Consider the following 26406-nt stretch of genomic DNA (forward strand, 5'->3'; position numbering starts at 1 on the left):
CCTACGGCTGAAACCGGGCCCCGCGGCGGAGCACCCAACGGGCCGGCTCCGCCGAAACGGCTGCGTCCTGAACCGCCTGCCAGGGCGGGGGTCCCGGGGCCACACAGCCTGCCGCGGGGCACCCTTGCGCGGGGGGAGGCGCCCCGAGAATGGGACAACGCGGTCCCCGCTCTACCCGGCCGCACGGCCCGGCCCCGCCGCCTCCCTCCGCCGCGCAACGGCCGCCCCGTAACCGGGGCAGCGGGACAGCCCTCCCGAGCGGGCAACCGCCGGGCGCCAGCCTATCGGCTCCCCCGCGCCCTCCGGCGGCGCTCAGCGCAGCGCAGGCCCCGGCGACCGGCAACGGCCGCTTGAGGCCGTTTTTCTTTCTCCAAAACACGGCGGCGTCGGCGAGGAGCGTTCGCTCTCCACAGCCGTATCCTGGGCCGCATAGAAAACTGCGCGGCCAGCAGGTCGGAGGAGGTGATTCTGCCCCTCAGCTCCGCTGTCCTGGGACCCCACCTGGAGAACTGCGTCCAGCTCAGGGGACCCCAGCACAAGGCAGACAGGGACCTGCTGGAGCGGGTCCAGAGGACGGCCGTGAGCACGTCTCCCGGGAAGAAAGGCTGAAGGGGTTGGGGTTGTTCAGCCTGAAGAAGACTCCGGGGACAACTTATAGCAGCCTTTCAATACTTAAAGGGGGCTTATAAGAAAGACGGAGAGGCTTTTAATCAAAGCCTGTAGGGACAGGACAAGGGGCAACAGTTTTAAACTGAAAGAGGGTAGATTTAGATTGGACATATGGAAGAAATTCTTTACAATGAGAGTGGTGAGACACTGGTACAGGCTGCCCAGAGAAGTTGTGGATGTCCCGTCACTGGAAGTGTTCAAGGCCAGACTGGACGGGGCTCTGAGCAACCTGATCTAGTGAAAGATGTCCCTGCCCACTAGATGACCCTTGAAGGTCCTTTCCAACCCAAAGAATTCTTTAGTTCTATGATGCAGCAGGACAGCAGCCACCAGCCCATAAGAGTGCATGGAGCAGAATCACCAATAAGAAAAACAAACCCCATGCTCTCACCAAGTTTGTGGACAATGCCAAATTGGGCGGAGCAGTCCCCACAGTGGCAGGCAGGGCTGTCAGTGAGAGGGAGTCGTCAGGCAGGAGAAACAAGCCGATGAGAATCTTGTAGAGTCCAACAAGAGCAAGTGGAGAATCCTGCATCTAGCACAAAGTGGCCCCATGCAAGTGGACAGGCTGGAGGATGGCTGACTGGGAAGTAGCTCTGCAGAAAAGGATCTGGACATCCTGCTGGACAAGCTGAATATGAGCCACCACTGCACCCTTGCAGCAGAGACAGACAGCTGCATCCTGGGCTATATTAGTAAGAGAGCCCAGGAGTGATCCTTCCCCTCCATTTGGCCACATGTAAGACCACATCTGCAGTACCGTGTCCAGCTTTGGGGTTGTTGGTACAAGGATATTGACATGATGGAGTGAGTCCAGTAGAGGGCAACCAAGATGGTCAGGGGGCTGGAGAAGGTGATGCACAGGGAGAAGCTGAGAGAAAAGGGCCTCTTCAGGCTCGAGAAGAGGCAGCTGAGTCTTCATCGCTGTCTATAAGTACATAACCAGAGAACACAGGGAAGATGGAGCTAGACTCTTGTCAGAGGTGCACAGACAACCTGGAATCTGGGAAAATCCAGTTAGATATCAAGATTTTAATATATTTTTTTAAACATCATGAGTGTGGTTGAATACCAAAATAAGTTTCTGAAGAGAGGTTGTGGATCTCTATCTTTGGAGTTGTTGAAGACCCTGAGCCAGTAAAGTCAATCTGATTGAGAACAATTCAGACAGGTGTGGATGAAATTAGATTTCTCTAATTTTAGGATTTCATTGTGAAAAATGCTTAGTGTGTTGTAGAAAAATCTACATATTCCGTCACTCAATGTCTCACCATCCTCCTCAAATGTGTCATCCATAATTCAGAATTTACAACTAAGCAAATCTTTCTTTACTGGACTTACAAGTGTGTGGTGCTTTGAAGTCATTCTCTCCCCCACTGCCCCCCAACACAGCCCCTCTGACAACCCAGCAAAGCTTTAACCTTCCCCGGCCATAGTCCAGGTAGTTCCCGAAGGCCAGGCTGACCACTGCCCCGACAGGACACAGACACGGCCACAGGCCTGGCCTGCTCCCAGGCAAAGCTTCCACCCACGCCGGCAGAACCCAGCCTACAACACTCTCGCTCTTCCCGTGGGGACCCCCACCCCAGCCGTGCCCTGAATCCAGGGAACGACCCCCGGCACTCCCAACTACCTATACAGGCCCCGCCACCGCATGAAACGGCCGCAATCGCTGCCCTCCCGGTACGCCCAGACCGAGCAGAGGCGCCTGCTGACACAGCGCAAGGTCCCCCTGCTTTTGGCCGTTAATAATATACCCCCGAACTGCGCCACAGCCTCCCGGCCCGAGGGGGCACAGCCGCAGCCACCGGAGCGGGGCCCCTTCGACAGCACGGCAAACGACGCCAGCCGGCGGACGCGCAGGCCCGAGGCGCTGTCGGGTGCTGCCGCGGGCAGTCGGAGCCCAGGCAGGGAGGCGCAGCCCGCCCGCGGGCAGTCGGAGCCCAGGCAGGGAGGCGCAGGGCGGCCTGTGCGAGGTGTTCCCCGTTGCCATGACGGCGACCCCGCCCCCGCCGCCCGCTCTCGCGATAGCAGCGGGGAGCGGGGCCGCCACCCGCTGGGAGGGGGACGGGCAAAGGCCGGGCGGCGACAGGAGGGCTCGGCGGCAGCGGCGGTGAGTGGCGTGCGCCGCGCTCGGCTGCGAGGGGCGGCGCGGAGGCGGCGCGGAGGCCTCCCCTCCTCTACCCAGCCCCGCCGCTGGCAGCCGCCTGGCGCCAGCTGCTGGGCCAGTCGCCGCCAGTGCGGCTCCCGGGACGAGCGGGGGAGCGGCGAGGCGGGAGGGACGGCGCTCTGCCCTGCCTACTGGCTTCTCAGGGGCGGCCTCCGCGCCCGCCCGCCTCCTGTCGGCCGCCGGGCCACCCTGGGGCCCGCCTCAGCCCGCCCTGGGGAGGGCTTTGCCCGCGGCACCCCGGCCGCGCCGCGCTGCCGCACGTCCGCGAAGCCTGCTGCTGCGCCTCGCCGTGGCCTCGCCGTCGCCCCGGGGCGGCTCGGAGGTGAGCCGCGCTCTGGCCCTCGCTCGGCGGGGGGACGCCGGAACCGTCCGTGTCCGTCGATGCCGGTCGTCGCGCCGCTTGCTGTGCCGCTGGCGGGGTCCGGGGTTGGCGGGGGCGGGCGGCAGGGTCGGTCCGCGTCCGTCCGAGCCGGCGGCTGCTTCCAGCCGCTGTCCCGCCCGCGGGGAGGGAGGGAGCGGGGGTGGGCAGAGGCGCTCGTGGCTCTGTCCAAGGTCTCCCGAAATCGCCTCTGCTTCCCAGTGCTGTTAGAGCCCCAGGACGCTTCCTGTGTCCCCAGGTAACTTCATTATTTTCTGCTCAGTTGGGGAGCTCTTCCTGTTCTTCCGCTCGGATATTTCATCACCACTTCGATTTAGAAGTGGCAGAGAGTCAGTCCCCTGATACAGGGAGACAAAAGGCAGAAGAGTTTTTTCCTGTTATTATTTGAGGGGGTTTTGTCAGCTTGGCAGGTTCTGCAAATGCTGTGCTTCTTTTATGCTGTCTTTGCAGAATCGTGGCCTTGCAGTATAGAGGCCTCTGGGGCAGAAAACTTGGAACTACAAAAATATTTGTACATTTTTTTCTCCAGATTTGTTTAACTGTAAAACTTCTAAGGTTTAAGTGACATCTCAGTGGAAGTAATGCAGTTTGTTTTGATGCTAGCAGGGTACAAAACAACTTACTGGTAGCCTCTATGTTTAAGATAATTGTAGTGTCGTTATAGAAGGAATGAGAGGATGAAAATCTTCATCTGAAACATGAAAGCATTTATACTTGTGGCTCCTATACTTACCCATGATTTGCATATCAAATTCAGCCAGCTGTATGCTTTGGAAGACTTCAGCAAGGTTGGGAGCTTGCTTCTTTGTACGTGCACACTTAGTGCATCTGTTAAAGGACTGGAGTGCTGCCGGCACGCTCAGGCTGCCTGACAGGGAGTGGGCAACAAGGTGGGAAACGGTACAAGGGTGTTAATCTTGAAGCAGTCCTTTCCATCTCCCCTTTGCTCCTGTAACTTCGTCCTTCTGTTTTGTAAGCAAGTGCTGTAAAGAGCTGAGCATTGGCATGGTAAGAAAATCTTCAGGAAAGTAAATGCATTTTTTCAGGGAAAATATGCCAAGTTTAGTCCTAGAAACAATCCACACAGAAGAATTAATGTGTTATCTCACTAGATAACTTTTTAAGTCTAACTCCATTCCCACTGCAAGTCGGAATGCATATTGCTTCATGCATACATGTGGATTTGCACCTTTACTGTCTTCTGAAGTTGAGGGGATGGGAGAAAAAATAGGATGCTCTAAATACCTGATACAAAGCTAAGCTTCTTCAGGCATGCAAAAGCCTTATTTTTTAACTGTTTTTTTTAAAACTGAGGCTAAAATCATTATTGGGTTTCAGCTCTTCTGCGTATCTGTCAAATTTGGCATGCATGCAAGTAGAATGCAGCTGAAGTCTCTGTGTCAGTTCCAGATGAAAGAACACCTGCTTGATTAATTTCTGTTTAACTTCTTTAAGAAATTCAAGCTATTTTAATCCTATAGAGTTCTGAATCTTAGCAACAGTTGTTACTACTAAAAAAGAAGAAAATGTAATGAAAATTCTTAATTGAATTTGCTTAACTTTGTAGGGACTAGAGGGGATTTCTACAATGTATCAAATTTTGAAAAATCAGTTCATTCCAGGAATGGAATATGCTAAAATCTTAATTATGTTTTGTGTTCACAGGGTAGTGCACAGAACACAAGAAGAATCTGAATATAACTTAAGATCATGGCAGCATGCTGGAGAAGAATCCTGATAATATTCGTGGCAGCTCAAGTACTATTTGTGGTAAATACCTTTGAGGAAGAGGATGTACCTGAAGAATGGATTCTTCTTCACGTTGTTCAAGGTCAGATCGGAGCAGGAAATTACAGCTATTTGAGACTAAATCATGAGGGAAAGATAGTACTTCAGATGCGGAGTTTAAAAGGTGATGCAGATTTGTATGTATCTGACATGACACTTCACCCCAGCTTTGACGAATATGAGTTACAGTCTGTAACTTGCGGCCAAGATGTTGTCCACGTCCCCGCACACTTCCGCCGCCCCGTGGGAATAGGGATTTACGGTCACCCCTCTCACCTGGAGAGCGAGTTTGAAATGAAAGTGTATTATGATCGAACAGTTGTACAGTATCCATTTGGTGAGGCTTCCTACAACCCTGAGGAGATGGAGGCAAACCAGAAGTACTCACAGTCTACAGAAGATGAATCTCAGGATGAGGAGTCTGTTTTCTGGACTATACTTATTGGAATCTTGAAATTAATACTTGAAATTCTTTTTTAAATCGATACACACTGGACTAAATCACACTTCAGCCTGTGAAATTGAACACGAATGACTTGCTGTAATATTTGTTGTTTCCTGAAGAGGTATTCAGGTTACTTTTCCTACACCATAAAGGAAGTGGGGGGAAAAAGCCATATTTAATTTTATATTGTAAATCTCTCCCCTATATGTACAATGAGTATTTGCAGTGTTCTTTGGAGATCAAAGGCTTAAAATGAATGTACAGTTGGGATCTCGTTAAATTAACTTTGAACAGGTGCTTAGGAAAATCACCTCCAGTTCAGTATTTTCTAGCCTTTTTTTATAAAGAAAATAACAAACTGCTGCACTTCAGTGTTGCCTCTCAACTTAGAGCATATTTAAAAAGAAAACCTATTCCTTTTCTGAACAAGTATCTCCAGTAAAACTAATTAGCAATGGCTTTTGTATATATTCAAGTTGAGGAGCCTAATGTAAAGAAAGGAAAAACCAATCAATCACCTAAGGGGATAGATGATCTATATTTTGACTGCTCATGTTCTACATCAAGTCAGCCATCTGTCAAGCAGAGGTCTGTCCAGTCACTCATCACCTCTTCAAATCCATGACCTGAAATCAAGTGCATATTACTTCTTCACTGTACTGCAGGGAGAGTGAGCCTTCAGCTGTTGTTACTTGTCAATATGACATTTTCATTCTTCGTTAAAAGCAACACAGCATATAGTATCTCGAACTTGAGAGGTGCTTTCTTATACCTCCCTTTATAGCTTTTTGTGATTTATTTTTTTTAGTACATCTTTATGAATGTCATTGGCTTGCAAAGAAAATTTTTGCTGAAAGATATTCACAGTACATTGTAAGAAGATCAGGTCATGTCCACTCTTCCTTGAAAGTTAGTTATTCCAGGAGTATTTTTTGCTTTGGTTGAGTCTTTCAAAAGAACCAGTTGCTATGCAAATAGTGTGTATTTAAATTGCTCTGTAATTGTCTTTTCACAGAGCTTACTGATGAGTGCACTGAAATAAGTACGTTACTATAATTTTATAGAGAGGGTGTGTGTACAATTTAGATTTCATTACTGAAAGCCTTCTCTTTTTAAGTGAGAATTTGGCTTGTCTATCTCTACCTAGACAATTTACAGGACATGATTAGTCACTTGTATCACAAAAAAAAAAATCATATAGCCAAAATTAAAAGTTTATTTGGTAAAAAGAAAAGTGGTATTGTTCCTCTTAAGAGTGGTTGGTTAAATAGCACCAAAGTATCACTTTGATTTGTGCAGTTAAGTTTTGAACAGCAAATTGTTTGGGATTTTTTAGCCCTCCTTGCTGTTTTTCCCCCTTCTTCCTCCTCTTCTGGGTACAGGAGGGTCTTTCTGACAACAATCACAAATCCAGCGACCTAAGAAAAGAAAGTTATCAATTATTGGGAAACTACCTTTGTTACTTATCCAGTTATGCACCTTTCACCATTCTAATAGGTGCTTATCTATTTGCAGTACTTCCTTTAATGTAAACAACCAGTGCTTTTCTTTCAAATGTAAGCATATTTTCTAAAAGGTATAGAAAGCAGCCTGTAAAATTCATCCTCCATTACAGACTCACTACATGTTAACAACTGCCTACACTGATCTTTATGGACCTCAAGAAGTGCCAGCACTGCTAAGGAGGTGGTTATTAGGAAAGAACTTGACAACTATTGAGTTTGCAAGTTGTATTTTCATGTGAATGACCAGGGTTTGAGGTTATGGGCAGTTAGACCAGAAGCAAACAGCAGTTGGGGAATGTTTGCTTCTCTGCCACAGGTACAGGGTTCCATTCCCCAAACCAGGGTCAGTTATTTCAGGGCAGCCAGGCAGTATGGATTAAACTGCTAGCAGGGGTTCATCACCAAGCTTGGGCTGAACTTATTTATCAAGGGAACAAATAAAGGGTTGAACAAAGAACAGAAGCATTTAACTGTTTATATTACAACAGCTGGAATCATAAAGGCCACTTTGGTAATTTTATAGTTTTGTAGGCTTATAATCTATTTTGTTTAGACTCTGTCCTTAGGTCAGCCTGAAAGTTAAGCCAGCCACAGAACCACCAGTGCTTCCCAAAATGGGAATGGACAGTGCATTTGAAGTGCTGTAGTTACAGGCAATACTGTCACTGCAGAACTTGCAGCCACTGAATGCTTATTCATGAACTAACTTACCACGGGTTTAGTATTACATGACAAACAACAGTACTACCAGTTTTTTTCTTGACACTGCCTTGAGTTGGCCAGCTGATAAGAGTGGCCAGGTAATTTAAAGGTACAGGCTGCCTGACATCTATGTACTTCACTTCCCGCTTTGATGTTTAAGAAAAAATTAGCAAGGAAGGGATTTAAATAGGTGTTTACAAATATTGAGCATACTTTTAAATTTAGAAACTGAAATAACAGCACAAACACTTTATTAATGTGAAAGCTATATCCAGCAATATGCAGCAATACAGCCTCTTTACAGGTTTCTTTTAAGGGAACAGGTAATTATTATCAGTATTCTGTGGATATGGGAAAAAAAAAACCAACCACCTAGTTCTGAGAGAGTCTGTTCAGATTCTGTTGTAAAAGCCAATTATATTTCCTATACAGGAATTGCCAGGTTAAACTGTGCACAACCAAATATACAGAAATAAAGCTTATGAAAAAGATTGGGTCCTACAGTGTGAATGTTGTTTACTCCTACCCTTCTCACTTGTTTTAAACTATACTTTCAAAAGCAATGCATATATTAATTCTTATAAAGAAAGCCCAGTACTCAGAGAACATAGGAAGGGAACAATTAACTCTTACTGTATTACCTGAAGGGAGAGCATCAAGCCCCACACAAAAAGTGTGATAACCACGGTCACATACATCACAGAACATCATTTCTTCTTCGTGGTGAGGCTGCCCGCATATAATGCATGTTTTACACTCCATACATTGCCAAGGATAAGTCTTAATCATAGCAACAAGCTCCGGGGTCATATCAAGGCAAGAAGGGTGGCCTAGATTAAAACCAATATTATTACTTTTGTGTCTGAAACGAAATGTAAAATTAGTCAGACTGTTTGCTTTTACAGATGCTGAAGTTCAGCTCACCTCCTGGTGAGATCCCACAGTGCACGGCCCGTGTGAGTACATGTAACGTTAGATAGAGGTGGAGTCATAACCAAGGAGAGAAAAGGCAACTGAACTGTTGGCAGACAACTGTAGTACACTACGTATTTCCACAAAAAGATCTGTCAAACAAACTCCCTTCGGAATCCACTTAGTGTATGCAGATACTTACCACTGTTGTCACACTGGGAGCAATGTATAAGAGCTTCAGGTTTTCCTTTCTTGTTGGACTCCTTACCCTTCAGACAAATTCCACATATAGCATTTGGAATGACCTTTGGCTGGAAGGGTAGAAGAGGGCTATAAATTCATTCCAGAAGAATTCACAGATCTAACAGGAAATGTCATATATCTCCTTAACTCTTAAAATTAATGAACTGTTATGATGTGTGAACCTTAAAACATATGACAATAATTGATGAGCAGCAGCATTGAAATACATCATAGATTACCTACATAAAATTCTGCATTTGGCACACATAGCAAATTATATGTAAATCAAATTGAAGAAAAAACATGTACTCGCTTTTTCTTATGAATTCATCAGCTAACATACCCCTCAATGTAAATTAAATGTGACATAGCATTAAAAAAATTCAGTATTTCTTTTTCAATATAGAATACTTCTTCATGAATCTCCATGCAGATTCCCATTTATGGAAGAAATTAAATACTGCTTTCCATTTGCATTACATTTGTCCCCAAACATAGAGAATTAATTACAAAAGCAACAAACTTGGATTTTTGTCTGTTTTCTTTCAAAATACCCAGTTAGCTATGCTGTACACGGCTATATCTGTTTTGCCCTTTTTGTATCCAGTCATAATTGCTGTAAGAAATACACACCCTGGCATTTAACTACAGTTTTACATTAATAATCTTTCTTAAGTGATCATCCGGAGTGTATTTGGGGCCATGAGATCGATTTAAAAGGTAAGAGAGAAATAGCAGGCTGTTACAATGAGTAACATTTATATATGTTTTGTGTGTCCCAACCCAAGAGATGCACCAATGGAGTTGTATCCTGATGAGGACCAAGGAAGAAGTAAGGCATTATGGATTTCAGAAACGTTTCAGTAGTTATAATGTTGAACTTTGACCCCTGCATCATGAAATTAGTGAGAAATGTGGTTTGAAATTAACATAGCACTCACTGATGTTAAATCCACTAGTGCCAGAGTTTTTTAAAAAAATGTTGCTGCAAAGATGCAGCTACTAGAGGTTTTCTAAAGAATTGAATGGCTCGTCAGTAGGAGAGTCCCAGTCAACTACCAACCACATGTGGGGAGAACGAAGTTTCATTGTAAAATATTTTTTTTTAAAGTGAAAACTATATATGAAAAAAAAAATACTGAAAACTTTTGCAATACAACGTATCTTTAAGTGTGTCTATTTCCCCAGCCATTTTTTGGTAGCACCTAGCCAGGTAATTAATATCTTGACTCATGTTTTCTGAAGTTTTCAATCCGCTTTTTAAGTTAAAACATGGCTACAGTCTGCTTCAAATTGTCTGGTCTAAAGAGTTTTATTTAAGAAAGCAAAACACCATACCAGATGTTTATAGGTAACTTCCTTCAAAAGATGACAGAGGCATTCATACATTTTTTTGGCTTATTTATTTTAAAAAAGCAGAGTCAACCTGTTTTATACATAAATATAATAAAACAATAAAAGTAGTCTAACATTCACAAACATCTCTACAAAATAATAAATATAATGGAAGCAAAACCACACAAACTCTTTTACTGTTAACTATTCTATGTGTCCTACATTTATACTTTTATACCCTGCTCCTCCCAACAAAAGTGGCACACGCTTAAACCTTGTCAGTGTGGCAGCATCTACCCTTCTGTTGTTTAGGCTACATTCTAATTTTTTTTTATTGTGTTTTTATCTACTTCTAAGTAAACCAAACCTTTCTAGAATAGCAAGTGCACTTTTCTAATCAGACTTCTAGTTTGTTAAGGATTTGTATTTTACTGCCTTTCATGTACAGCAGCATACCCCTTGTGCTCCAGCAAAACTAAAGTGAGCTACTTTTCAGTCACTGTACCTGCGTTAGAGTATGTGCAGTTAACACACAATTCTAAAGTTAGACACTGATACAGATGCATTTATTAAGAATGCTTCCATATATTCTTACTTCATTCAATTGTGTTCATTAGAAATCGTGCATGTTGGGGGGTGAGAATCACAGCCTATTAATAATAAAGTTCCAACAGTATGGAAGTATTTTTACAAAAATGAAAAGAAAAAAAAGGCAAGACTATTCACATTTCAAACCAGTTCAAGTTCTATCACCATAAATGGCTTTTAGAAATGCTATGAAAAAAGTCTATCAAATCCAAATGGGATGTCATAATACCCCATCTGATTAGAGTAAATTTTGCTTTCTACGTCCTCATCTTACTGGGATGAGGAAGGAAGAGAAAATTAATGGAGGGTCAAAATGATGCCTGCCTGCTCTATAAGTTTTCACTTCCATGCTGCTGTGGTGCAGGTCTCAAAGTAAGCATTCCAACTACACCATTTTTATAAGGTCCTATTCTGAATGCAAAGCGTTCCGTTTTCATATACAGTGACCTGAAAAAGAAGTGTTGCAAAATATAGTTTCTCAATACATTTCAGTTTTATGTGCAAAAAATATCCTGTACTTTTAACAGTACCCTGTGTGTGCAATTGTAATAGCCAGTCCTGCAACAACAAAGACTTGCTACTTGTAACATGACAAAATGTAAAACACATGCTCATTGTTCTTTGTTAAAGAACTGACAATAAAAATGACTCCATATAAAATACATTATTTCTTTTACTCAAAAATAAGTCAGTGGAAATGTGTGAATCCTGTAATACTCATAATGTGTCTATAACTATACATTTGCATGTTGATGCCATAGCAATTATCCTTCAATTTTAACTACATATAACCAAAAGATTACTGTCCTACAAAAATAGTCAAATATTAGAGAACAATACAGATCAAAAGTATTACAAAGATTGAGAATTCACAGGGACAACATTTAAAATCAGTTAAGCCTTCAGCCCTAAGTGCCTTAACATTTAGGCACATATGGTATATCATTATCTGGTGGTTTTATAGACTAACAAACAATGATCTTTCTGTTTTACCAGTTAAAAAGAGCTCATGTAATTGGGTTTACTGAAAGTGTTTAAATGTTCCCACAAACAAGAAAGCAAATCCTCTCACCCTCCCAACACAACATCACCACCTTTTACTTATCAACAGCCTGATGGCCAATATAGGCAGGGCAGGCTGACATTGCAAAGATGTGGCACTGTAAGTTTACAGTAATATGTTGTTACTAACATGATCAGTGATTTTGAACCAAGAAGTAATTGCTATGGGGATCCATTTTCAAAATGCAATGCTGCACACTACCATTATTCTTCAACAATTATAAGTTCAGAACTTTACAAAAAAATTCTGCTCCACCAGTCCTCTCTCTATGCATTTGTAAGGCCATTAAATAGATTGGACTAACCAAACACTCAGGCATCTCACAACTAAGTGAAACTTCCGTAAACCAGTGGCACACAACCTCTAATGTCAAGTTAAACAAAGCTAAAAAAATTTCAAGCTCCATTTTTGGATTTCATGTTCATGAGAATATCGGCATGCATTCTATGTCTACAATAATTTGCAAACTTACATATAAAAAATATATATATGGTACCACAGTCTAAATCTCCATAGTTTGCATATTTCTTAATAAATTCCTGAAAAGAGAAAATGCAACTAGAGCTCACTGTTATGAACTTGTACAGATACTGTATGCAGAGAAAATTTATCAAAGCTGTCCAATTCTTGCTGGAAATTAGCTTCTTAAGGTAAGTTAGTGTTTGTTTACTGTTAAATTGGTAAATACAGATAGTAAATATTTATGAATATAAAATACAAGCCATCAACACCTCACTTTTGCTGAGACAGTTTCTCAGTATGTACGATCTTGTCACTGACAAAGATTTTCCTTTTTCCATGTCTCCTAACATGCATTCCTGATTGCTAAATACTAAAGCCTATCTTAATGTAGTGTCTTCCCTCTTTATGGGTCTATTCAATGGAAAATTCTCATTCCTTTCAGCGGAACAGGACTAGGCAATAATGTGCTTTGAAAGTGTTATATTCAGATCCTCTCTTAGTATGCGGAATAATTACAAATAATGTATGTCAATTCCCATTTCTTCTGAAAAGTATTTTTATCTTAATATTATTTTTTATCTTAACTTCTGAAATTATTATGCAGTAACACTGATGATTTGGGTCTTAGGTTTGGCAACCACTGCTTGACAGCTGAAATGCCTTAATATCCTCCCTCATCGAGTTTTTAGCTTGGATAAAAGCATATTGTCCACAAATGTTTCTACATAGTATGAACTACATAAAAAGCTATTCTCCATATATTGTTGAAGTGGTTACATAGTGTTGCCTATACAGCTGTAGTAAGCTTCTTGCCTTCCATCGTGTACATTGTTACATCTCAGGATGAAAGGCTGTATTTAAGATGAATATCGTAACAATATGTTCAGCCACACAGCTGCACTTTACAGCACTGATCTCTTGGTATGCTGCCATACTGAACAATAGAAAAAAAATAATGGATACTGAATGCTAGTTTTGAACTGGTAAGTAATTCTCACTGCTACGTTAAGGCAAACAGAAAGCTGCAGAGTTCCAATGATAAACCCACAATGGACTTTCTGGTGTTACTGCCTGGGAATCTGTAAGTTAACAGAAACAGAGGCCACTGTATTGCTAGAGTAAAGGAAAGCCCCACATGAAATAAAAGCAAAAAGGAAGTAAAGAAGCAAACAGATGGAGCGCACAACAGGAGAGCAGCTAGTGAAGTACAGCAAGCAGAAGTTCCATATTATTGAAAAAAACCAAATATTTCAGGGAGAGGCTCATCAGGAAAGAAGTTCAGTCAGGGGCTCTTTTCTTCTACCTTGTACCCAGGAACTGATTTGGATAATACAGAACGTTTGGAACCATCTTTTCTCGGAGTAGCACTTTTGTCTCTTGGTTTTTGTCTTCCCTGAAAAGAATCCTCCTGGTTGTCTGTGGCGCAATCACCTTCAGATACATTGCCAGACGAATTGTCCTATAATAAAAATACCATAGCTATTTTTTTTATTTTTTGGGTAGACAGACAAGTCTTTCCTATGCCTTAGAGGCAGCTAAGAAGGATATGTCTTTCCTTCTGCAAAAGCATGGGGTACAACACAATCTAGAATACCTTTGCTCATAACCTTCATTATTTATTTTTTCTCATGCTAAGACACTGGCATCAGCAGGAGCACTCATGTTTTGCAGTTGGTTTTGATACCAGAATGGGGAGCATAACAGTGTAATTCTTTGAACCATTTTCCTTCAAAAGTCAACAAGAAATCCACTATATGCAAGATGTTGTTTACAAAATAAAGGGCTAGCAAAAAGTTTAAAGTGCCCTTGTCATGCTTTTAAAATGTATTACAAGATAGCACTGCCTTGAATTAAACATGTGAAGGGTTTTTTTTCTGCCACCTTCATCTACTATTTTCACCAGGAACAATCTAAATATTTCATTTGGATTGCAGCACAAGAATGCCAAAGGCAAAACACACTTTGGTATTTAATACAGTACTAAACAACATAATTTACGCTGCAGTTAAATCCCCCATTTTGAGGAATGGAGAGACTAGAAAGCAGGGAAGAGGTTCAAAGAGGGTGAGAGATTGATACAAGCATAATTAAGAGCAGCAGCACAAGATTTTTCCCAGAAAAGTGTTAATTAGGGCCTTCAAAAAGCTCCAGAATAAAGCAGTATGATTAAACATATTTATTACAATAAAACCAAAAAGGTCAAATAACAATGCACACTCTGTACAAACATAGTAGCAATCATACTATGCCCCAGAGCCCAAAATCAAGAGAGACAAAACAGACACAGGGCAAAGGAGGAGTATAACACAAAAGTAATGCAAACCATGACAAAAAGAAACTGTGTCTTTCACTGTTATTTTAGGGCCAGGGTTATTTAGGACAAGTCCATTAAAACACTGGAACAGGAAAATTGCTACCTGACTCCAACAATGGGGAGGTCATAAAGGAAAAAACATAAAGCATATTGTAGGACTCACCAGGGAGATCTGACTAATGGTAGGTAGCCCAAAACTGCAGAAAAAAAGGCCTGACAACTCTCCACCTTTGTGCTCAACAGGTATTTTTCCTGAACAATATGCCCCAACGACTAGCAAAGAACCTCTACTCCCATAGTCAAATCCACTTCACAGGAGTCTCATTTTTAATTTTCCCTACACTTTTCCAACACAAGGACAATGTTTTCCATTTTGCATTCTGCCACCAAAAAGACTTCCAAACTTCTGTGGAAAATTAAAGGATAGTCTGCTCGGTCTACTTATTTTACCATTAACGAGAATTGAAGTCAGTGAAAAGTGAACTGGGAAGAAATGGTTAAAGATCAACTGTAAAAAAATGGACCATGATTACACCAAAGACCTGAGTTCACATTTAGTATGCTAAGTTTATACGTTGGCTTTCCGCCCCGCCCCTCAAAAAATGCAAGCAGAAAGGGTGTACAAATAGCTATCTCTCCCTTGTTAGACTACAAGCTGACACCTTCCTTTATTCTTCAGTTATGAGTGTCTTATGACTATCCAAACAAAATCAATGTTTATCTGGCAAAATTTAGCATTATATATACCCAAATTCTAACATGTTTGTCAATTGAACTAGAAACTGTTAAATGCACCTGTGATTTTACATTCCATTTCCCTTAAACTTCTGGAAAGTGGTTGTCACCAACATACTAACTACACCAGTATGCCACTGGTTCACTTTTACTCAGCTCATCTGAAGCTCAAGTGCTCTTGCGCACTTAAAACACTATCAAGGTAGGTATGTGAAAGTTTCCCTTAACTTCCAGTAACACGTAATTTTCCATTTGCATAAACAGACTATAAACATATTTTTAAAGATGTATTGTAAAGCAAAAAAACAGCGGTTTTTACTTTAAATTGTAATAAAGTAACTATTTCTGTATTGAGTACTTTCTGCTTCTTCATCATAAGAAGAGAAAGTTATCAGACTACCTACATCTTTGCTTCAGTGATAAGATTCTGCAGGACTTAAATAGCAAAATATGCTGCGATCTGAGCTACAGTGTTAATTCCCCTCAGAAACGCTAGCAGCTTCGCCTCGGGGAAAAGGGCATAACGAAGAGCTGCAAGGTAACAAAGATTCTTGAAATTTCTTTAAAAAGAAGGAAGGAAGGGCCTGAGGTTTCAAGTATTGGTTTAAATTACTTTAAAAATGGAGCAAAATGGAAAGTCAGACAGCAATGTTATAAAATAAGGAGAAGTACTAAAAAAGGGAATATTTTTAGTTTATGATTCTCCTTCATTTTGCAAATGCTAAAGATTCTACAAAGAAATTACTGAAACTAACAAAAGTGAAGGCAAAGGATTTTTTTGTTGAAGAATACTTTCAGTTTGTCTCACCGAATTGCCTTTGGTTTTCCGTTTTTCATCACCTCGCCCTTCCTCTGCATCATCTGAATCTCCATCACTGTCTAACGCAGGTAGCTCTGGATCCAAAGGAGGTTCATAAAGAGCTGTGTTTAAAGGCAAGTAACGAAGTTCATCTGGAGAGTATCTTAAGTTAAAAAGAAAAAAATTAATCCATGTGTACTTTATGCATAAATATTAAGTAACACAGCATACACGGACTTCAATGACAAAAAGTAAGAAAAGCTCCTTTTTTCCATGAAGCCGCATAAAAACATGCGGCTCTGAAAACATAGGAAACATACTAATTTCTCCTCAAAAATGTAGTACCATCTAGGACTTGTCTTCTTTGTATAGCAGATATTTGTGGAACACAGGAAGAGTATATTTGCAATGTTCCAAACCTACATAATCATAAAAAGCCACTTGAATGCCTCAAGTTTTTAGTCAATCCAGGTTACTATGTCCAGCAGACTATACACTTTGTTTATAGATGTACAGTATCCACCTAGCATGTGCACAATTCTAATCCAGAGCACACAAAAAGCAAGGGTACAAAGCAAAGTAAGTAAAGATTACAGCTGTATGTCTGAGTCACTTGGTCACTGAAGAACAAAAAATGCAAGTAAAAATGTAATTTCAGAAGAACATGAAGATCTAATCACATTGCTTATAGCCAGATACATCTTAACATGTGTAATCCATCTTTTTTTACCTGAAATACTAAGAAAAAAAGTGAAAGTCCTCTACTATCAAGGACAAGAATTTTAAGAGGTAGGATATAATTTTGATGCCTGTTTTGAAAGGTCATGTCCTCCATTAAGAAGGACAAGCAGCTTCCCTTGCAGCCAAGTGTAAAATAAAGAAGATATCTAGTATTTCAATTTATTTAGAAGACATCTAATAATTCAATTAATTTAATAAAATTCAAGTCCTTCAAGAATGCCCTGTAACATGCAAATTTGGGATGGGCTGTACACATACATGCTGGAATGAGCAAGGCATATGCAGATGAAGAGCTTCTTTAAAGAAAACCGCATTTATAGGATGAGCATATCTCTGTTGTATGGATGGTAAGACTTAGGCAAAAAATTTCAAATCAGTATGTATTTGTCAAATGGGAGCATGCCACCAGTAGAGTCCTAAATTTGTGTAGACAGTCAAGTACACATTTGTCATAAAATATAAAGATCCAACTACCGATACCTTTCTCTCTGACTTACAACTGCAACATTAAACTTAACCCACAAGACCAATCCTTTTAAGTTAAAAACTTTCTAAAAATTTTTAAAAGGACAGTAAGAGTGTCACACAGGAAACACCTGATCACAAGCCAGCATAATGACATTCCGATACAGCAACTTTAATCTCAGCAAACAGGCAGAGGTGAGTGATAAGTAAACACGTGCGAGGGGCAGGAGTGAAATCAGTGTCTCCTTCTACCACAGCAAATATCTGAGCAGGTCACATCTCAGGCATTGTAATAAGTCAGTAGAGACAATACTCTTGCAGCCAGTACTGTTTTGTTGACAAAAGCTGTCACGCTATGCATCTATTAGACTAGCAAGTGTCTCAAGCAAAAAATTAACTCAAAACCTTATAGTCAATACACTGAAATATTTTCCATCTGCTAGATGTAGAGAAAAAAGATCAGTGCAACAGGATCTGCAGTTAGGATGCTTATAAAATACCTTTTGTAGTACTCCTGAAACTGGCCGGGTATGAGCGCGACTGGATAAGGACTGACCTTTGTTCTCTCTGTAGGCAAGATTTTGTATTTTCCTTGAGGCACCTGGATAATCTGTATTGTTTAATACAAAACAATGAAGTTTTCATTTCAAACACAAACTTTTGAATCTTCCTTACCCTCTAGCCTGTCCCCCTCCCCCCCAATTTATTTTAACTAGCCAGACCCTGCCTTTTATTGAGTTCTAACAGCTACCTGAGTTCTCCCATGGGGAATCCAGTTCACTAAAATGGTAAGAAATACCACCCACAAAATAGTGTTACAGATTAAGTCCAATCACTAGGTGTCTAGTGAACAAATATTACTTCTAACAGTGTATTATGCAAAATCATTTAAAAATTCACATCTAACAAGTGAAACAGTAAACATTAACTTCTGTGACTAGCATCTTTAGCATGACTTATCATTGCTATGCCATATTGGTAGTGGGTAGCAAGAACATGTCCATCTAATTCTGAAACCACATTGTAGTCTCAAAAAATACCATTAAAATGCACATACATGGAAAGGAGAAGCTTACACAAAAGTCTTCTTTCCCTTAGAAAACAAAAACAACAAAACCCCAACCCTACCCATTATCTTATCTCTAACATGGGGCAAAATCAGAAAAATGTAAACTTTCCTTAATAGACTGTCACATAGTAATCTGCATAGAGAAAATTTTTGCTTTACTGTCTCCACACAAGCAGAATAGTCCTGCTCCAAAATGCCAGCTAATTTTTTTTTTTTAAGTCAGGCAGAGAAGCATGAAATATATCTAATACAAAAACAGTGTTATACCTAACAAACACAAGGGTATAAAATTGACAAGCAGCGCTTTTTTAGAGAATAGCTTACTTTTTAACTTCAGGTATTGTTCAGGCAAAATTTTGGAAGTATTCCAAAACAGACTTAGCCATTTATATGATTAGATACAATAGCAACAGAAGCTTTTTAGTAAGCTAAACATCCTTCTTAGTTTTAATCAGTAGACTAAAGGCAAGACAACAAAATAACACTGAAATTTTTAAAGCTTCCTGGGACAAGTATTTTCAAGTTAAAAGTGTTCACGTTAAATATACTTGAGATTATTATTTTAGCAGTATTATTCATTTAATAGCAAAATTGTTTAAGACCCTACATGACTGAAACAAAAGAAATCAAAAGCCTAGATAATAAAATAGTTAAAATGGTACCAAGACCAACTTTACTAAAACAAGCAAGTAGCTATTTATTGACATTGATAAGAAATTGAAATGTGCCTACATGTGTTTGTAAATCAAAGTAGGCTCTTCTTTCTTCCATCCGCTCTCGGTTTAAATTACTGTTGAATTCTGCAGCTTTCTTGGCAGCTTTTTTAATATACTCTGGAACTTTACTGGCTTCTACTTTCTGCGTGTTCTGCTGCTGCATTTGCTGGAATAAAAATGATTTTACTAGTTCACATAGATTTCACTATGAATTTGAGAACAGCCTTTTCTTATACTCCACATGTTACAGATCTGGTTCACTTAACATATGCCAGTGACTTACAGAGTACTCTTTATAATGATCTGTTATTCGCTGACGTTCTTTCTCTTGCAGTATAACAGAATACTCCGCATGTTTGGCAGGGTATTCTTTAATCATAAGATCAATTACTTCATCGCTACGCAAAGCTGTTAGACCTAAAATAGATAAAAGTAATAATGATGTTACCTGGCAAAACTAACTATAGGTTATTTATATCCCACAACTCCAGATTTTGGGTAGCTAAAGACAATAACCTGCTGTGCACAATGCTCTTCTCTCTCTCAAGTAGGAGTGAACTTGTGCCATGTAGCTTTCAAGGCTGACCAGGAATTTGTTTCTACCCAAGGAGGCAAGGCTCATTTCTTTTCTTGTTACACCTACAGACCCCTCCACAATGACACAGCCACCTACTAAACTCCCCTACGAGACAGAACCTCTGTTCTAAGTGGGACCTGGTGAGCTGTTAGTTTCAGTTTCCAATATTGGTGAAGTGCTAGTTTCATTAACTTGCAGAACCATAACTGAAATTATGAGGATTATACAACCTCTCTATACAAACCAAGGAAGAATCACTATGAGGGCAATTCAGAGCAGCAAACTGCACAGACTCCTGACTCCTAACTGAAGCACTGGAAGTTCAGAAGCTGGAATGCCTCAGTTTGCAGCTAAAAAGCAGAACTCCTTCTTTAAAGGTTCCAACACAACTAATCTCTGACCACTGACAATAGAATGGAGGTTGACTTATGTTGCTAGCATTGATTATAAATACAACCTTAAAAAATTAGGATAGTTAACTCAGCACATATCTCTACCGGATAAATAAGGAAGAATATAGCATTTTGCTCCTATTTATAAAAAGAAGATACTGTTCTCTCCTGCATATTTAAATAAAAAAACCAAACAAGCAAACAAAAAATTAAAGAGAGCTGGAAGGTGGGAAATAAAGGTGGTATATCAAACACTCTCAGTATACAAAATGAAATTATGTTTGTACAGCCCCAAGATATACAGAAAAACACGCAAGAGGCATCATTTAGTCGCTAATATGCTTCAAGTCACATGTATTACCAGAGGAAGAGAAAAATATTTCCAGCTCTCTCAATATAAGTTGCAATGACATCATTCAATTTCAAGTACATTGAAGCACTTTAATACACACTCTTCTAACTTCCAACATATAAGCGGAACCATATGATACGCTACCATTTGCTGAACTCCAATTAACTCAATAGAACAAGAGTGATGTACTTTTTAATTTTAAAAATTATGGTGTTCTCTTTTCTAGAGGGAGAAAACGGTTCTAAAAGTTAATTTACAACATAGAAGGGATTTTGCTAAGTAATTAGAATAGATTCAACTTTTTTAATATAATAAATCTTGAATGATACCTCATGGCAAATTTACACAAATTAATATTAAACCAGTTTTCACTTTGGAATTTACTTTTTAAGTTGAGTGATACAATTCTTCTCTACCAAACTGAATCATATTTTCAGTGTGTCATATTTCTAATATTGTAACAAAGACTTCAACAATTTGTTTTCTTACCTAGTGTGCACTGAGTCTCTGTGATAACATTTAGCTCTCTGAGGTAGAGTTTCTCCTTATGAGACAGATCTCGTCTTTCTAAATCTCCAAAGAAAACAAAAAACAGCAATAAAAATGTGCGCGGTTATTCAAACTCCCCCATAAACAGTGCCAAAGTATTCTGACAATTTTATTTCCAGGCAGTGACAATCTGTACTATACTACTATTCCTACAAACAAAATAATTTTAAACATTAATTTTAAATTTAATAGACACTGTAGGGACATGGTCAACTTTTCTGAGTACTCTGCCTGTAGTTACGATTTACAGAAATACTGCAGAAACCTGACATACGAGCATGGATGCAGAAAACACTATCAAGCACTGAAGGTACATTCCTTTTCTTTTTTCCTTTTAAAATGCCTTTAAAAAATAAATTCCATGACAGAAGAATCAGATTTGACAAGTCTGAATAATGAAGGCTCAAATCCTAGAACATCTCCAATTAATTTTTTAAAAATTCTTCCACAGCGTAGAAATGTTGCCACAGCTCAGGAAAAAGAACCTAGACATATCGCTATATAGTAGGAAGTCACAAACAAAATACTTAAAAATAAAACTGAGGTCAGTTTTCCAAAGTTACTTGCTGATCTAACCCCCATATCAGACTTGTTCACAGATTTTCAGTGGCAATACCAAAAAGTCTTAAACTACTTCAAAAACCACAGGATACATTTTCCATATGCCAGTAACAAAAACACAAAGTACAACATGCATCATTCAGACCTGCTTTTGCCATAGTCTTTTTTTTTTAATCAGTTGGCTCACGCTATAGTCAGAGACACAGATTGCATCCAATATATAAAGACCAAGATTTTTAGAAAAAAAAACCAACCACCTTTAAAAATAAATACCTGGATATTTTCTTTTAAATGATGTCACACCCAAATATTCACTGACTTGCTCCTGAAGCATATAGTACTCTCCTGTTTCATCGGGTGGCCACTTGTATTCTATCAAGTTTTCAGCAGGAAAATAGCTGTATCTAAGACCAATGTTAGAACAAATCAAAGAACCTTTAAAAGGGGTACTTACATTTTGAGAAATTCAATAATTTAATTAATCTATTTAGATCAATGAACATCTATGAAGTTGGACCAGTACTTTAGAATGCATCCTGTTAACCCATTTCAAAGTCACTCTGTTACACCACATTTCACATATATTTCTCGTTCATCAATATGCTGAGGGACAAAACATGAAGAAAGGGATATCCATGATAGCAGACAGGACACGAGGAAAAGCAGGTACTACAGTGCTAAAGTTCATTCAAAAAATCTGTAATGTTATAAAACCACATAAGCTGTGCTTCACATAAGCTGTGCTTCTGACTGTAAATTAGATGCAGCACCTTTTGTGTCGTTATAAAATAAAATGTCTTAAAATACGCTGCAAAAAAGAGACAGCTAGCTACTCATAGGTCATGGCCTCAATTTAGAAAGATATATGAAGAATATACAACCAAAGGAAGAAGAGCTAATATTGAAGCATATTGAACAATACAATTAGACTAGCAATAAAAAAGTGGAAATTGTAAGAAATGGTATTACCCGAGGTCCTGACTAGAAGTTTCACAGCTCCGAGAACTGTCCCCTGAGCCCATACGTCGTCTTTTGGATGGCTGGCTGCCATCATTAGAATTTTCTTCTGTGTCATCCTGAAACAGAAACGCAGAGAAATATTTAAAAAATTAAGAGTATTCAGCAGATAACATAAAGCACTAAAAAATATTGCAAGGCAATCCACAGTTTAAGAATACTTGAACTACTGAGCTATCTAATAACACTCTTTACAAACAACTCAAAGAACAGTTTCCATAGCAAATTATTATTTGCTGTAAACTAGCTGCATGACACATAGTGGCACAGATGGAGAATTCAGTAGTTTCTCACCTGTTGTGTAGGTGGAGCACTGAAAAGACAGAGCTATGGCTCTGACCACCAATTTAATCGTTCTTGATGTAAACTACCTATGGTATCAGCATGGCCAGACAGCTGTAAGGACCCAGCAAACTACCCTCACCAGTGGCAGTCAGGGACAAGACTAATGCACTTACTCAGGCTAGCTCTCAAAAGCAACAGCAACGGCAGTGCAAAAACCACCAAGCCCTTGCTAAAAGCTGATGCTTATAAAATCAAGGGAAATACTTCCTACTACCAAATGCAACATAGGAGTTTCCAGACATACAGTGAAAATAAAAGGAATGGTATACAGCTTACAAAAGATATGATTGCAGCAAGTGGCAAAGACTTTTGTGGGAGGGAAAAAAAAAAAAGAGAAAACTGAAGCTGTATAGCAACAGATACAGAGACAAATTTCACCTTCAGAACAAAGCTATTACAAGGAAACATTAAGAAGTTAACTTACAGGTGTCACTATTCAGATTTCATGAGATCTATATAAAGAAAGGGAATGAAGGGTGGAGAAAAAAATTTTAAAATAGAGTTCTGTAAATTCTAGGAGACCAATGATTCCATTTGCCTTCTTGGGCTTTTCACTGCTTTGTTGTCTAATAATGCTATACAACTTCTACCTAGTGCTCAGTTTCAACAACTCTTAATGTGTTCAGTGATCACTCTTGCACGATTATAACTGAGAAACAGAAGGCAGACGTGTTCAAGTGAATCACCTATTGCGACCATTAGTAAAAGCAAGAACAAGATAATTCTTTAAGTAACCAAGACTCTGAAGCGGAGTAGTATGAAAGAATCATGTTTTATAACTTTTGTGAAAAGTTTAAGAATTAAACTTGTCAGAAATAAATGGGTCAAGCCCACAACTATACTCATGTAGTAAATAACGGTAAGAACAACTATTAAGGTAATGTGGCATTAGCTAATGTTTTTCATTCCAGTATGTTTTATGTGTCACATAACTTTAAATATCCTTTAAAAAGATTCCAGCAAATGAGAACACATTACTTTTGTTATGCGACATTTCACAGTACTATAAACAAGACAGGCCACAGTGAAAAAACATTAGTCTCCTGTATTTTTTATTTCATGTTTTTCATAATTCTTTACATTTTTTCTTTCTTGTGCAGTAGTACCTTTCATACCATGGAACAAAAACTTAAAAGCAAAACTCAATGAAACCATGCTTTCTTAACGTAGCTATACTTAAAGAAGCAGGTAAGTAGCTAGTCTCTACTAGTATTACTAATACTACTATTTCCTAGTATTTCTGAGAATACCCTGTATAAACTTTATTAGACAAACCAAGTAGCAGTCCCAAATAAAACCAGTATTGCACTAGAGTATTTTGTGACGGCTATGTCATAGCTATGTAGTTCATTCCTACTTCCCACATAGAACAATAATGCACTCCAAACCTGTTTAACTACTAGACAAAAACATGAACAGGGCCAAGTCCATCCTTTGCTATACCACAGCTACGAGACTTCAAAACATTTTTAAAAGATAGATCTCAATCTGACAGTTAAGAGAAAGTGCCTTGCATCAGTTTCTCCTTTTGCTTTGAAATTTTTTAATTAAATTCGATATCATTAAAAATATGAGCACCCATACCACAGGAGAGATAAATGTCCTCTTTGCTTTCCTATTTGCTGAAAACTTCAGCAAATTCAACCGCAGGCTTACAGACTAAAACACTCCGGGATAAGGTCATATTACGAATTCCTGGTATGTCTATCAACTAGAAGATCTATGTAACAATCCTTTATTATGCAATCGGAAAGCCTGAATTACCAAGATGTCTTTCAAAAAGTAACTCCCGATCTGCAGCCGAGTGTGGCTGCAGAAAAAACAGCCAAGTACTTGGTGCCACAAGCCCAAGGAGTTCCTGGGAAAAGCGGGTACAATTTAGCAGGCCTACGCAGAACAGCCTGCGACTATACCCAAACTTTGCCGGGTGCAACGTTGAGGCGCTGCCAGCGGTGCCGAACGAGCCCGCGCGCCGCACCCGGGAAGGCGCGTAAGAACTTTTCGGGAGGAGGACGGCCCGGGCACCCCGCGGAGCCTCCTTCCCCCAGCCCCGGACACGCACTCGAACTTCGGCCCAGGGCGGCGGCAGGCGCCCAAGCTCAACAAGAGGCCGCCCGGCCCCCCTGGGAGGTGTGAAGGGAGCCTTGGGGAAGGGGGGGTCACAGCGCCCACGACGGGGGGCCGGGCGAGGCCTCCCGCCGCTGCGGCTGTTGCGTCGCAGCCCCAGGCCGCCGCGCTGGGCCCGCAGTTCCGCGGCCGCCGCCCGCTCTCACCTTCAAGGACTGGGCGCCGGGCGTGGCCGGGTCGCTGTCGCAGAGGCGCGGGGACAGGACGGCCGCCATGACCGCCGCGGGGGCCGCCGCCGGCTGGGCGAGGAGAAGCGCCGCCGCCGCGCGACCCGGCCTCGCGCCGCGCCCGGCTCCGCCCCCCCTTCCCCTGCGGGGGGTGGCAACGGCCCCTACCGGCCAGCTCGCGCACGAGCGCGGCGGCTCGCGCAGCTCCTGCTCCGCCCCCCTCCGGGCAGCCCGCGGCGACCCCGGCCCGCGCCGCCGGACCGGCACCCGGCCCGCCCCGCCGCTGCCAACTGCGCCGCCGCGGGGGCCCAACGCCGGGGTCCCGCCGCCGCTGCCGCCGCCGCGCCCTCCTTCTCCTCCTGCCGCCGCTGCCGCTCGGGCGGCCGCGCGGCCCGGCCGCGAGCGCGGAGCCGAGCCGCCGCGGTAGCGCTTGGGCAGCAGCGCGGGGCGGAGGGGCAGCATCCCCCCGCGGTGGATAGCGCCGAGCGCCGCCGCCGCTGACCAGCGCGGGAGCTGGCACCCAGCAGGGCTGAGCTGCTCCGCCGCCAGGCTCCCGTCTCCGGGAACGTCAGCCGGGGACGAGCTACGTTTGTGAACCATCAGCCCCCGCAGGAGGGGTGTACGGGGGGCGGGGGGCGCACTCGGAGGAGCCGGCACGAGCGCGCTCGCCCCTGCGAGGGGGGCGCTTGAAGCCGGCCCCGCCGCTGCGCGGAAGCGCCGGGACAGCTGCGCGCCGGAGGCGCCGCGCACCGCGTCCCGCTCCCGCCGCTACGGCCGGGCTAAGGCGGAGCGTGGCCCTCCCCGGCACGAGAGACCCTCGTCCCGCCGGCGCCGGGGCGGCGCGCACGCCCGCTCGCACGCGCGCAGCCCGGCTCCATGGCCGCGCACGGCCCCCGCTCCGGCGAACAAAGCGCTGAGCCGCTCCCCGGCGGGAGTCCCGGCCGCCGCCCCTAGGGGCTCGTCTCGCCGCGGGGGTCCGCCCACCCACCCTCGGGACCTCAGGCTGCTCCCCGGCCCTCGCGCTTTGCCCGTACGCGGCTCCAAAGGCGCTCAGACCCGAGCAGGCCAAGGGGCGTGCAGAAGCACCACCGCCCTGTGCCGGCACGCGTTTACTGTCAGCTATTAACAGTACAACTGACGTGGAAAAGGCATCAGCACTCGACTTCCACACACGGCTGTTCCAAAAGCAGATGTGTGTGCACTTCACATATCTGCCAGG

At 42.1% G+C, this 26406-nt stretch overlaps 2 protein-coding genes across 6 annotated transcripts; one reads left to right on the forward strand and one right to left on the reverse strand.

Annotated features, from left to right (window-relative positions):
* Positions 1 to 2735: 2735 nt before the first annotated feature.
* On the forward strand, positions 2736 to 8130 carry C3H6orf120 (chromosome 3 C6orf120 homolog). Of its 2 annotated transcripts, none has more exons than XM_065632083.1 (2): positions 2736 to 2782; positions 4884 to 8130. In XM_065632083.1, exon 2 carries the CDS (start codon positions 4929 to 4931, stop codon positions 5484 to 5486), a length of 558 nt encoding a protein of 185 aa, XP_065488155.1. In that variant the 5' UTR covers positions 2736 to 2782; positions 4884 to 4928; the 3' UTR covers positions 5487 to 8130. The 2 variants fall into 2 exon arrangements, with proteins under 2 accessions (XP_065488155.1, XP_065488154.1); XM_065632082.1 differs by lacking the exon at positions 2736 to 2782 and adding an exon at positions 3074 to 3161.
* On the reverse strand, positions 6665 to 25787 carry PHF10 (PHD finger protein 10). 4 transcript variants are annotated; one of them, XM_065632081.1, is made up of 12 exons: positions 25167 to 25315; positions 22501 to 22607; positions 21805 to 21935; positions 20911 to 20988; positions 19384 to 19517; positions 19117 to 19266; positions 17816 to 17925; positions 16119 to 16272; positions 13565 to 13720; positions 8773 to 8881; positions 8300 to 8488; positions 6669 to 6869 (listed from the first exon to the last, which is right to left on the reverse strand). In XM_065632081.1, the coding sequence occupies exons 1-12, from the start codon at positions 25233 to 25235 to the stop codon at positions 6784 to 6786; spliced, it is 1473 nt and encodes a 490-aa protein (XP_065488153.1). In that variant the 5' UTR covers positions 25236 to 25315; the 3' UTR covers positions 6669 to 6783. The 4 variants fall into 4 exon arrangements, with proteins under 4 accessions (XP_065488149.1, XP_065488151.1, XP_065488153.1 ...); XM_065632080.1 differs by having other exon boundaries at positions 6670 to 6869; positions 20911 to 20994; XM_065632077.1 differs by lacking the exon at positions 13565 to 13720 and having other exon boundaries at positions 6665 to 6869; positions 20911 to 20994; positions 25167 to 25787.
* Between the last annotated feature and the right edge of the window lie 619 nt (positions 25788 to 26406).

Source organism: Caloenas nicobarica, chromosome 3, assembly GCF_036013445.1.
Source record: "Caloenas nicobarica isolate bCalNic1 chromosome 3, bCalNic1.hap1, whole genome shotgun sequence".
NCBI lineage: Eukaryota > Metazoa > Chordata > Aves > Columbiformes > Columbidae > Caloenas > Caloenas nicobarica.